This window comes from Plectropomus leopardus, chromosome 21 (assembly GCF_026936395.1).
Source record: "Plectropomus leopardus strain MGB_pleo_1.0 chromosome 21, ASM2693639v1, whole genome shotgun sequence".
Classification (NCBI taxonomy): Eukaryota; Metazoa; Chordata; class Actinopteri; order Perciformes; family Serranidae; genus Plectropomus; species Plectropomus leopardus.
The window spans coordinates 16,144,350-16,158,082 of NC_142196.1; the positions used below are offsets into that span (position 1 = coordinate 16,144,350).

Consider the following 13,733-nt stretch of genomic DNA (forward strand, 5'->3'; position numbering starts at 1 on the left):
ACTGAGCTACATTTTGCTGATATTGTGGGTTTTTGTTTGTTTTTTTCTTTATTGATGTTTTTGTAGATATGCTTGTTTGGTTTTTACACATTTCAGTGCTTTCTTAAAACGTATTAATTCAATCACGACTACAAGGAAAAAGGGGCCTGACATTAATAAATCTACATCTGTGAACAGATGGATAAATTATAGATTGATGATAATAAATTAATAGTTGATAAAGTGAAGATGAGAATACGTCTATGTAGAATTGAATAACTTGTTGTAATATTTATTTTGTCTATAATAAAAATGAAAAAAGAATAAATAAGAAAAAAAAATCTGTTAACAGACGCCGATGTTGTGTTACCTAGGAACTAACGTGAACAGTGGGGTTGTTTCTGAAGGACGGTGTAGTGTAGCACCACTGGTCCCATCTTGGTTTGAGAGAGAAGGGAGAGCAGAGCGAACCGTCCATATTACCGCTGCCTTGTCAGGTAGTAAAATCTTTTAATGACACTGTCATCTCTTTTAAAACCATGCTAGGGTTGTGTGTTAAGTTGTGTATACATGAACAGCTTCATAAAACAGTTCGTCACATTTATATGTGAGGAGTTATTCAGCCTCACCGCTCGCAGGCGACTCGGCTAACACCGCTAACGACGGACTGCTATTCGCTAACGGTGGATGTGCTAATCTGCTAGCGCTCTGTTAGCAACTAAAGCGTTGCGCATTCATAATAACACTTCGGATCCTTTAAACGTCCATAACATCGACTGTTGTCTTTGGGCGGAAACTGAGTTAACCAATGCCAGGCGTTAATGTTTTTATAATGTAATTCTGTCATAAAGCTGACAACATTCTTTGTCTTTCCTCCTTTGCCCTGCGTTTACATGGAGGAGACCTCCGTGTAGTTCACCGTGGCCCGCCTTTGTAGAGCGGTGATTGGACGCCTGGCGCGTCCATCATTAAAACTAGGCCGCTGATTGGTGGCTAACCAGGATGACAACGCCAGTTTTGTTGCTTTATTCCCCTGCCTTCAACATGGCCTTCCGTAGCTGCTGGTGTAACTTGGCTAACATTAGCTCTCATCAAGACTACGTTGTTAATAGGCTGTTTATTGGCTTTTTCTTACATTGAATGAATTGAGCATTGATGTTCGTGCTAAATTACATAGAGATGTAATAATTAGTAAGTCTGATTGTGACTCTTTAAGGCGGTACTAATCGTAGTGCCAAACGTTAGCAAGATTACTGTAGCCTTACCCAGTGTCTTGCTGGTGGAGTCTTTCGATAGAAAATGGATGGCGTTGTCTTAACTGTCGCCCTTAGATTAGTCATTTTAAAGCTAAGATAATCGAGCAACTCTACCTTGCATTGCAGTTCTGCCTCCAGTATCTAATACTACCCAGTTTGTAAAATAATCAATCAAATTATGTGTTACACGACATCATAAAATATAATTTCCACGGTTGGAAGTTATATTTTTTTGTCCATCTGCCTCTGTGGCTGGGGGATTTCAAAATCTTCCAGCCACGCAATAGATCACTTTTTTTTTTCTTTTTTGTGCGGCCTGATGAGTGAAGCAAATCTAGCAGCCCCTTATATGTTTTACCAGATTTTAGCTGGTGGCTGGTGTTAATTTCAAACCCTGAGATTTCAGTAAAATGTAGTAGTTTTCAGTTCCACCGATTGTAAATGGACCTCCACTTGTATAGCACTGTCCTAGTTTTTTTTTTTTTTTGCTTTTTCCATTATTATAGATAGGGAAGCTTAAGTGTGAGCTGGGGAGAGAGGGGATTACATGCAGAAAAGAGACGCAGGTCAAAATCAAACCTATGACTGCTGCGGCAGGGATGCTGTGGGCGCCCGCTCTGCCTGGTGAGCTACTGGACGCCCCTTTTTCTAGTCATTTTTGACCATTCAAAGTGCTTTCACACAAATAGTCATATTTACCCATTCACACATACATTCTTACACTGGTGGATGAGGCTACTGTACACAGTGTCACCTGCTGCTCATTTTTTTCACCATTCACACGCACTCACACACTAATGGAACAGCCATCAGGAGCAATTAGGGTTTTAATATCTCGACCAAGGGTACTGTGACATGTTGATAAGAGGAGCCGGGGATCGAACTTCCAACCTTACAATTAGAGGATGACCTGCTCTACAGCCACAGCCCCACAATTGCAGTGATAGAAGTGATAAATAAACGTCACTGTTTAGGATTAGGCAGGGTCATCATTCAGTATCCTTGTCATCTGAGGGTTGAAGCTCTTCCTGAGCATCTCAGTGCTGGCCTGGTGAAACTGTTACTTTCTTCCAGATCTCAACATGGTGAAAAGACAGTTATCCTGATGGCTGGGATTTTTAACGATTTTCCTGGCCTTCTCTTTGCAGCGTCTACTGTAAACATCCTTTATGCAGGGTAATGCAGCGCCTATGGTTTGTGCAAAAATTCCTGAGTATTTGAGTTGATAACTGGTGTCTCAGATAAAACAGTCTCTGCCTTGCTTTTCTCATTACTGACTGAGTCAGTATCCAACGCCCAGTTCAGGCTTTCAGTGCTGTGGACAACAAGGTATTTGAAGCTATTCCCCCTGCACAAGAGGACTCATAGATAATAAGGGGAGCATAGTTCTTTGGCTGATTCTTCCTAAAGTTCTCCATCATGTCCTTGTTTTGCTGACATTCAGGATTAGGTTGTTATCCTGACACTGGTGGGTAATATAGCTGATTAAAACGTTTGTTCTGTATTTTTTTGTAAGAGGATCAAAAAAGCCATTAGCTTGAGCAACATATTGTAATCACATTTTTGCATGTTCACGTAAACAGTGGGGCTGCAGAGGCTCAACGTGTGACTGCAGTCCTCATTGTATTGTCGCTAAATGTTATAAGCTATTGTGGGTAGCGGCGGATGACTTTTCACCCCTGACTGACACCATCAATCATCTCTCTGCCAGCACTTTTCACGGTGATGGACCCTCCTGGTGGGGGAGATGAACGGCGGAGGCAGGCAGAGCGTCTTCGTCGGGAGGAGGCATACTATCACTTTATTAATGAATTGAGTGAAGAGGAGTACCGCCTAATGAGAGACAGCAACCTGCTTGGCACCCCTGGTGAGAAGGGACACATCTTGTGATTTTAACACACTGGCTGGGATCGTCAGCCATTCTTCACATGTATTCCAGGCTTATGAATTTAACAAATTATCTATCTATCTAATTATTAGCAGTAATTTACTTTCACTACAGGAGCAGGGATAGTTTTTCTTGACCCACTACTACTGACAGCATGTAACCACCTGTATGTTCCTATGTTTCACAGGGGAGGTGACGGCTGAGGAGCTTCGGCAGCGTCTTGATGGAGCAAAAGAGCGCATGTCATCTCAGCCGCGTACTGAGCAGCGCTCGCAGACTGCTGATTCTGGAGAGCAGCAGGGCAGTAGCAGCGATGGAGAGGAGAGAGGGACTGGAGGGAGACGAGGAGCAGGTAGGGAGGAAGGGGAGGGATTTCTCTCAATCTGATCTTTCCAAATCATGCTTTCACTAGTCTTGATGCAGTATCACTTGGTCAAGTCACTGTAGATTAACAAAGAAGCCAGAAAACATCCCACAGCTACGTAGAGGGGCACTCAGAGAGTGCAGACCTCCTTCAAAGCCGATAGTCCAGTCTTCTTTGACTTCTATAAACCTGCAAATGCAACCACTAAATATGTCTGTATATATTAGTTGGATGATATGTGTAAATTATCATTTCCATAGCCACACCTTAGTCTGAAGAATATAGCATTGTTGCAATTGTGACGGTGAACAAGTCCAGGTACTGTGGAAGTCGGAATCAAGCAATTATTACACTTTAATATTGGTTAATTTCAAGCGATTATCAACAACGTTATTGCACATTTTACACATGTAAAATCACTACAGCACTACAGTAAATGTGTGTGATATCAAATTGTATTTTTACAATTTGTTGTTTCGTCTGTATTGAATTTTGTTGCTGTCTAGTAGATTTTAAGTTGTGTGGTATTTGTTCTGTTAAGGCCAAATGCCATATCTGTCGGTGTTCAAGAAAGTGAAAAACAATTTGTTTATCTGCCCCGTAATTCAGAAAATGTAATTAGTCCTTCCTTGGCCAATGCTACACCCTTCCAACAAATTTCATAAAAACCTGGCCCGTAGTTTTCCCATAATCCCTCTTAAAAGCAAACTGAACCAAAAACATATCCTTCTTGGCAATGGTAATAATATTAGATAATGTTTTAGGACTGGACTTTCAGGACTGTCAAAACAAATTATAGCTTTCATCATAAATTCTCTGAAACTGTATCATCTTAAAGAAATAAAACTGAATGCTCCTGCAACTTTTTTCATGCATAATTAAGACGAGTATTGATTAATCTTTTATTTTAGTTTGGTTGCTTGCTTTGGCAAGGTTTAAAAAAGGTTGTAACACAGCTTATTCAACTGTAAGTGTAGTTAAGCCTGGCAGTGAATACAGTGGAATTGGGGGCTTTGAGTAAAGTGACAGACTGGCTAAAGCTGTCACTGTTGTAAGTGGACACCAGGAAATGTCACTCATTCCATTATGGTTTGTCTGCACAAGAGAATAGATTCTGGGATGAATACCTAGTTTACAATCTGACATATTTGTTGTTTTTACAGGGGCCACAGAGCCTGGAGCAGAAACTTCTAATGGTGACTCCTTACTGGAGTGGCTGAACACTTTCAGACGTACTGGTAATGCTACTCGCAGTGGGCAGAGTGGCAACCAAACATGGCGTGCCGTCAGCCGAACCAATCCCAACAGTGGAGAATTCCGCTTTAGCCTGGAGATCAACATTAACCACGATCAGCCAGAGCCAGGGGAGCATAATGATGCTGCGGACACTGCAGAGCTGCCAGTGACTGTCCCAAACACGATCTCACCCTCTATACGCACTGCTTCCTCTTTCTCCAGCCCTCGCCCTTCAACCACGCCAAGGCCAGTCCCGTACCCCACCCCCCGCCCAGCCCTCAGTAGGAGGATGCAGACACGGCGTACACGCAGCAGCACTACCACTCTCTCTATGAGCCCCCCTGCACTTCCTGCACCAGTGGCCGCCCCGGCTGCTGCTCAGAGGAGAAGTGCCACTTTGCACTCTTTAGCACCTCCTCCTGCTGTTCCCAACCCGCCTCTCGATCAAACGACACCTTCACAACATCAAGCCCTGAATGCAGAAGTAGAGCAGGGCAGTGATGATATGTCTGCTTCTATAGACTGTCCTCGTGTGTCCTCGCAGGCTGGGCCTCAGGCCCCAGTAGTGGGACACGAACCCCGTGGCAGTAGGACTCGATCACGTGGTCGTGCACGCAGGGCTGCAGCAGGGGGTGGGGTTTCATCCCGCCTGTCACGGCGCAGCCGTTCCCCCTTGCATAGAGTACCTGTTGCCAGTACCACTCCACCATCCAGCACTGGTGTCAGTGTCTCTAGCATTCACAATGTTGAGCCAGGCAGTGGCACCAGCTCTGTTTCCATGGAGACCGGGGAGGCTGCGGCAGAACCTGTCACTCTAACAGAGCCAGCTGTGGAGACAGTAGAACGCGAAAGTGAATCGCATGTAGTAGGAGCAGGAAGTTCAGCGGTGCGACGGCACCCAACCATCATGTTGGACCTGCAGGTGAGACGGATTCGACCTGGTGAAAACCGCGATCGGGACAGTATTGCCAGCAGAACGCGTTCTCGTGCCCGGGTTGCCGAGAATACTGTCACATTTGAGAGTGACAGTGGTGGATTTAGACGCACGATCTCCCGCTCTGAGCGGGCCGGGATCCGTACTTATGTGAGCACTATCCGGATTCCCCTGAGGCGCATTAGTGAGACAGGCTTGGGGGAGCCCAACTCCACCGCCCTGCGCTCCATCTTGCGCCAGATCATGACCGGATTTGGGGAGCTGAGCTCTCTAATGGAGACAGAGGCTGATTCTGAAACTGTTGCACCTAGCCACACAGACGCTAGTGTTACAAATAGTAGCACCAGCCCAGCCAGTCGTCTACATACAAATGAGAGTGAAGTGGGCCAGGTTGGTACAGGTGGGGTAGATCCGGAGAGGGTGGGGCTGGTGGGAAGTGAGGACGACCAGGGTGGGCAGGCCAGGCTCGGAGGAGGAGTAGTGAGCACCACAGAGGGACGAGCCACCAGCAGAGACACCAACAACCTAGTAGAAAACGGTACTCTCCCCATCCTGCGGCTGGCACACTTCTTCTTGCTCAATGACGAGGAGGATGATGAACACCCCAGAGGCCTGACCAAAGAGCAGATTGACAATCTATCCACGCGTACCTATGGTCAGGCCAACCTGGAGGGAGAGATGGGTCGTGCGTGCAGTGTTTGCATCAATGAGTATGCCCAGGGCAACAAGCTGCGCCGCCTGCCCTGCTCCCACGAATTTCACATCCACTGCATCGACCGCTGGCTGTCTGAAAACAACACCTGCCCCATCTGCAGGCAGCCCATCCTTGCAGTGCATCATGACTGACCTATTTGCTCACAAACACAACTATCAAGTTCCTGGCTGGCTGAACTGAGCAGACCCAAATGGGCTTTGCATGTACATAGCGCTTTCATGGTTTAATTTCTTTGAAAATATCCATTGTGTTGAAGTTGAAGAAGGTTGAACCAAAAGTGCAGAAAAAAAAGAAACTATAAATGCAGAGAATTAACAAAATTTTATTTTTTTAGACTCTTTGTTTTCAGCAACAAACTTTTATTTTCCTCTTCCTATGACCTGTTTCAGTGGTCTCTGTCACAAAGCTTAAGAGGCCCATGTCAATGGATGGCATTATTGCTTAAGGAGCTCCTGTAGCCGCTGCTGACTAGTCTCACTTTAACTCTTTAATGTCTGATACATGTGACGTCTCTTTGTCACAACTGGACTACACAAATCACTTCTAGACTTGATTTATTCAGTATAAGCTGTAAATAACTCAACACTGCTTGTATTTAAGGGTTTTGAAGCAGGCCGTTCCTCACATGCCATCTGTTTAAAATGAAAGCAGGAAACTTTTTTTTTACATTCACCATTTTAAAGCTTTGTCATCCATTTTAAAGTGTCCCTTTACCGTTGGTTAAGAAATGTATGATTTATTGGGATGTGTATGAGCTATGTATTTAATTTTGAAATAAGTTTTATTCTGTATGTCTTCTGGTATTTGTTAAGCCGCTTCCATAGAATTGTTCCGTATAATTGCAATACAGAATTCATCCATTAAAGTCACCCGCTAAAATCAGCCACTTTAATATTAACATTACCCATATGAGCAGCACAATTCATATGAAATGCAGAAGGCATGTTGATAATCAGGAATGCAGATATGTAATTTAGAGTTGTGCAATATGGAGAGAAAAGACAGTATTGTTTGTTTTGCTGTTCATTGTTTACATTGTAATGCCTGATTATCATCTCCACTTAAAATCAGTCTTGTTTACCCTGAAATCAATGTTTCCTCTTGGTTCCTGTTGCTGTTCCATACCTGACAGACACCTGTGTGACCTGTGTCATGAAGTTGCGTTGAGTGGTTAGCCTGATACATCTGCTGAGCAAAAATCTGAAGCATGGAATTAAAGAATAAAAAATAGATTTTCTAGAGTTTTTACAGTTGTTCAGCTAACATCGAACTCCTTCATGAGATAGGTACTGGATAATTGTTAATGTTTGGAGCATGTGCTGCACCTCTGGCTCTAAAACTACATTTTGTCACAGTGCAATGGTTGCAGTCTATTTCCAGTGCAACACCAGGATGAGTAAGTGTTAGTAAAATAATATTCCTGTATGCTTTTTATGATTTGTCTTTACATGCGCTGATATTGGCAATTCTAGTGTAGCACAGGTGAATTATTTAGCTGAACCATCAAGTCATTGTGTTGCCACCAGGGTCACTTTCTACATCAACAACAGTACACAGGAGCTACTACATCACTGCAGTTAACATGTCACTAATAAAACTGCAGGAATGATGCAGTATAGTATGTGCGATTGTATGAGAGTGGGGGAACGTGTGGTTTAATTGTGTGTGCATGTGAGTTTGTGTGGGTGCTGAAGGAAAGGTCCGGTGTCTCAGTAAGCCAGATTCTCAGAAGGCTTCTGTTCAGCTTATGTCCGCCTTGAAGACCGGGAGAGGATTGTGGCCACTGAGTTCAGAAGTGAATATTTATTCTGTTCCTATTTAATAAGATGGAAATCAACTTTTGAAATATGTATTATGTTACAATGTGATGAGAGTAAACAGTTAAGATAAATATGTTACTATGTAATAAAATGAAGACATGGGTTTTCTTCTCTGCTCCTTTAACAATGGAATAAAACGCAGCTTTGTTATGCCTAGAAATCTGCTTTATATGTGTGTCTGTGTGTGCGCACGCGCCAATAGAACGTGCCGTGCCGTGCCGTGCGCGTGTACTTCTGAGCGCGGGATGTTAATTGCTAATCGCTCGAGCCACAAGCTAGCTGTAGCCAATTTAGCCACAGTTAGGCGAAATAAAAAAAAATATATAACAAAGTTATAAGAATACACAAAGGGCAAGTGGATAATTCTGTAAATATGATTTTAAAAGTTCCTATGCACGTTTTGGTGGCTTTACATCGACGTAAAATTGTCACAATTGGGTGAGTGCTAGCTAAAACCGTTTACGTTACTCATTTAGTAACCTAATGTCTCTTCTTTGACTTTATCTTATGCTCACCAAGTTTAAGGTTAGGTTAGCTGCAAGTGTGACCAATTTTTTGTTGTCCTATTTAATGAAAACTTTTGCAACGTATAATTTATTTCACTGTGTTAAGCGGAATTTCTAAACCAAACGCATCCGACCAGTTAGCCATAGTGGCTAACGTAGCTAGCTAATGTTAGCAAACTTTAAAGATGTACACCTGAAGTGGTGGAATGTAACCAAGTATATTTACTAAAGTCCTGTACTTAAGTACAAATTACTTTTACTTTACTTGAGCATTTTAGTCCCATGCCACTTCCTACTTGTTCTTCACTATACTTAAGAGGGAAATATTGTACTTTTTACTCCCCGACCATTATTTGAAAATCTTAGATACTAGTTACGTTACGAATTATAACAAACAAACAAAAAAACATAAACCATATTGAAAATATTTAAAAGCAACTAAAACGATTAGTCAGTTCACTTAAAAAATAATTTGGTAGCATTTTGTCAATAATTAGACATTTTTTCATGCATAAATATTTCATGGTTCCAATTTGAGGATTTACTGCTTTTCTCTCCAGTAATTTTAATATTTTTTACATATTACATTGGGTGTTTTTTTCTGCATTGAGTACTTTTAACACTTGAATACATTTCTATGACGGTTCTTGCATAGTTTTACTCAAGTAACATTTTCAGTGTAGGATTGTTATCATTAACAGAGTGTTTTTACAGTACGGTATCAATACTTTTAAAGTAAAGGACATAGTTACTTTCTCGACCAATGTGTTACTGTTTATTATAAAGTCAATTGGATGACTTGTGACTCTTCTCTCCTGGTGCTACTGTTAAACTACATTTTTCCGTTTACTTTTATCCCCTTCAAAGCAAGAGTAATATAAACGTAATATCTGTTTTCTTCTCTAAAGCAAATGACCATATTTCATACTACCGTAGTACAAAAACATTTCATCATTTTGAACTAGCGTTTTTATTTATTTATTTTTATAAATTGAAAAAAAAAAACAACTTACAAAAATATCCATTACAGGTCAATCTCATAGGCTACTTTACACCTAGAGGACAATGCGCGCACGCATCTCATCATACGATGCGCGGCTCCGTGGCTCAGAAAGCCGCACAGGACAGGAACGGAAGTCTGACATTTGTCCTTCAAAATAAAGGTTTGCAGATCAGTTCTGATAAGAGTATTCAATTTATACCGTTTAATTGTTGTTTAGCGCAGGATTCAAACTAGTAAGTACTTTAATTATCATCCAATATGCTACTTATATGCTCAATTGATCGATCAATAATTTGTATTATAAAACCCCAAATTGAATGAATGTTAAATAAGTAGTTTAACTACAAAATGTCCTCTTCCTAAGTTGTTCCACAACTTCCTAAAACCCAAAATATATTTAATTTGCAGTTGTATATATATAAAAAAAGAAGCAACAAAACCCCACAATTAATAGCTGGAACAAATACATTTCTGGCATCTTAACTGACAAGTGATTGAAAGAAATAACTACATTGAATAGTTGCTGATTGTTTTTGTGTTATTTGTCTAACTGATTAATAAGTCATTTCGGCTCTAGATTTGTTTAACTAACAGCTAAAACAGTAGTGTATTAAAATGGCTAGTAGATAGATAGATAGATAGATAGATAGATAGATGCATGATGATTATAAGATGATGCACCTTGATCTGTGATACAAAAATATAAATATGATTTAGTTGCAAAAAAGAAATGTGGGCATTTTAAAGAAAAAGCCAATCTGTACAGACAACTTAGTTGTACAAAGGAAGTGCAGATGGTTGTGTATTTTTTCAGGTGTATAGTAAATTGTTGCACCTGTTGAGCTTTTGGGGTTGTGATTTAAATTTTTTTTTTTTTAGAGAGGTAAAAGGTGGCACTATATTTTACCAGAAAATCAGCATCAGAAATACTTAATTGATCCCCAGGGGAAATCAAGGTTGGTTGCAGTCAACCTGATGCATAGAGAATTATAGAAAGTAGATATAGGTACTAGCACAGAGTATGTAAACATACAAAATATAAATATGGTAATAATAAAAAACAATTAGCACCAGAATGTAAATATTTAAAATTATAAATATGTGTTAAGTGTCTAAAAATATAAACTACGTTCCTTATGCTATGACACAAACTGTAAAACTAGTGTGTAAGTTACAAATAGAACATGTGTGTACGATGCAGCAATGTACAACACAATATGTACTGTTTTTAAGTAAGGACAATAAGAATATATGCAGTATGTGTATTATATTGTAGCAAATTATTTGTTTAAGCAGCCTATAAGCTTTATTTAGTAAATGTGGCTGAATTTTATCCTATCTGCAATTGTACTGTTACATGAAAATTGCACTTTAAATGTATTACACTGAAGATAAATAACGTTCCCGTTGAGTGTTTATTTTAACGTACTTTATTTTGAAAGCAGTGACCGGAAGTTGCACATACTTTCTCCTGTGTGACTCGACGCTGGCTCAAACTACCGTCCACAACATTATCTCCGCGGTCTACCCGTGAAATAATGATCCCCGAGCAGCAGCAGCAACAGCCGCAGCTTGGGCCCGGAGCAGCTTTCCCCTGCTCTGTCGGTGAGCCATGAGCATGCCACCGCTCCGGCCTCCTCGTCCCAGCCTCACCGACACTCGTTCACCACCAGCAAGATGTATTTCAACCGGAGAGCCAAGAAGATACACAGCGAGGGAGGTAAGCTAAGGAAAAAAAACAACAAACACATTATTTATTATTTGCTCGGCCAAGGTTGCGCCCGCCGCTTGATTCGTGATCTGTCACTGTAAGATCGTGTTAATATCGTAACAGGCCTGTTATTATAGAGGGTAAAGCGGCCTGTATTTAATCGTGCGTAGGCCTATCTGAGATGTGCTTGGCATAATAACGGGGATCGGTGTTGCCCGGGACTGCGGCATGCATGTGGGGTGACTTGCTGTACCGGTGTTTATCCTCCAGTCTCGCTCATTTTTTTTGGCACCGGTTGGGGATGCAAGGGCAAGCAGACTGCAGGTGCCTCCTTCAGGAACCACCGTCTGCCGGTTATACTGGTTTATATAAACAAGTGGAGGGATCTGTGTTGTGCTTTAACATCACAAAAATATAACTATATATTTGTTCTTGGTAGAGTGAATGTGAGTCTGTTGTATGACCTTATCACTCTCATTGGGATGTACTCCATTTCCTATGATATCATTTTGGTATTATATAATATTGTTGCAACAGCCTTTTGTATCTAGACCTCCTGAATCGTATCATATGGGATATTCTCGTATGGGATTGCTCGCCTAAATAATTTCATATCTAAGTAATTATAAGAAGTAAAAAGTTATTTTGCATTTCAAACGTCAAAGCTAAGATCCTATAGATCAGTCCAAGAACAGCCTATTACCTCGCTGACTTAAAATCCACGTGACCGTCTAAAGAGAGGTCCTTACTGTCAGCCCGCCCGGAAGTGAATCTCACCTGACCCGACGGTCATCCACATCCAGAGCCTGTTTTACATCACAACATTTTACACACTCATGTGTTGGGGAAGAGATGGTTCAGTGTGTTGCACAGAGAGATTGTCTCTGCTAGGTGCTCTATGAACCAAGACGGTTACTATAACCCTTTGAAACCTGAGCAAAATTGGCATGATGTCTTTCAGAAACATGGGAAGAAAGCAATGAGCAACAAGAGAAAAAATGACCCCAAAATTAGCAAGAAATTCGCAAAGAGTAAAAGAAAATGACCTGAAACTTTGTATTAATAAAACAAAAGAAAAACGGAAGACAAACAGAAATTACCTGGAAAAAGTCCTTAAAATGTCTAAGAATAATGTAAAACAATTGTATATATGTAAATACGATTATTATAGTTTTTCCTTACCTTTTTTCTTTTTTCCCTAGACATTTTCCCTAGCTTTTTAAAAATAATTTTATATATCTACTAATTTCCTTTCATTTGTGAGAAAAAAATCTTATTAAGTTACCTGTTGCCTTTTCCCCTCTTTTTTGAAAGAAATTGCACTAATTTGCCTTTGTGTTCAAAAGTTTAAATACTTGTCACAGTAATCTGAGAGCCGCGCAAGGAAAGTGATCTTAAATATATCCCCCGGGAAAAACTGTATAGTGAGGGCTATAGTCTCACTTTTTGGGAGAAAACGCTTCATTCTCCTCAGAGTAGGAGTCGGAGGGAGGGGACACAAAGCTGCCTCGGATGACTTCACACATGGCAAACTGACATCGGATTGGATTGTCCTGGAAGATAGGAGCATGTGTTTGGCTCATCCAGTGGCTTATAATAGTGACTGGCACATATTGTCGGGCTGCTTCGCTGTTGTGTGTGTGTGTGTGTGTGTGTGTGTGTGTGTGTGTGTGTGTGTGTGTGTGTGTGTGTGTGTGTGTGTGTGTGTGTGTGTGTGTGTGTGTGTGTGGGGCTGCATGCCTCATGCAGCTTCCAGAAATAGTAAGCAGGGCAAATTTGGAGCAGAGATGAGCGCCAACTGGGCCACACTGTCTTCAGGCCAGAGTTTCCCAGATATTTTTTTAATGTTAAAAGAATACTCCACCTTTTGACACTGGGGCAGCACATTTTTACCACAGGGCAGGTCAAAGGTTAAAGGGTTCAGCACCAGTTTCAAAAGGTAGAAGTGTATGTTTTTGACAGCACTGTGACAAAAAAGCACAAGTCTAGCTATCATATTTTTATATTTTTTGTTTTATAGCACATCAGATGGCCTTACAAATGAGTCACACCGCTGTTGACAGTTGTTTGTTTTACATCAGATATTGACCTAGCTATGTGGCAGAGCCTTTTCTCCTTGTGTTTTATTCCTGTTTGTGTCAGAGAAATTCATGTGAGACTTTCAGTATCTATAGTGGGCATTTTTTTTGGTTTCTGGGGTCCTAAAATTGTACAAGTGTTTAACACGGCCATATTTAAGGCACATTAGGATGGCACTCCAGTATGAGTGTCAGTCATTATGTACATGTGTTCCCTCCTGGATTCGCAATGCTGCCTTTACT

At 41.1% G+C, this 13,733-nt stretch overlaps 2 protein-coding genes across 7 annotated transcripts in view; both read left to right on the forward strand.

Moving 5' to 3' along the window:
- The first annotated feature begins 320 nt into the window (after positions 1 to 320).
- rnf6 (ring finger protein (C3H2C3 type) 6) lies at positions 321 to 8,295 on the forward strand. The gene is made up of 4 exons (XM_042510449.2): positions 321 to 476; positions 2,947 to 3,102; positions 3,311 to 3,475; positions 4,651 to 8,295. The coding sequence occupies exons 1-4, from the start codon at positions 338 to 340 to the stop codon at positions 6,501 to 6,503; spliced, it is 2,313 nt and encodes a 770-aa protein (XP_042366383.2). The 5' UTR covers positions 321 to 337; the 3' UTR covers positions 6,504 to 8,295.
- A 2,862-nt stretch (positions 8,296 to 11,157) lies between these two features.
- Positions 11,158 to 13,733, forward strand: part of atp8a2 (ATPase phospholipid transporting 8A2) — a 58,240-nt gene continuing 55,664 nt past the window's right edge. For 5 of the 6 annotated variants that reach the window (XM_088071700.1, XM_088071702.1, XM_088071701.1 and 2 more), the window contains exon 1: positions 11,160 to 11,421. In XM_088071700.1, the coding sequence (XP_087927826.1) occupies positions 11,379 to 11,421 (43 nt within the window). In that variant the 5' untranslated portion in view covers positions 11,160 to 11,378. Of the gene's footprint in view, positions 11,422 to 13,733 lie in introns of all 6 variants that reach the window. The other variant, XR_015775306.1, reaches the window with a different exon arrangement.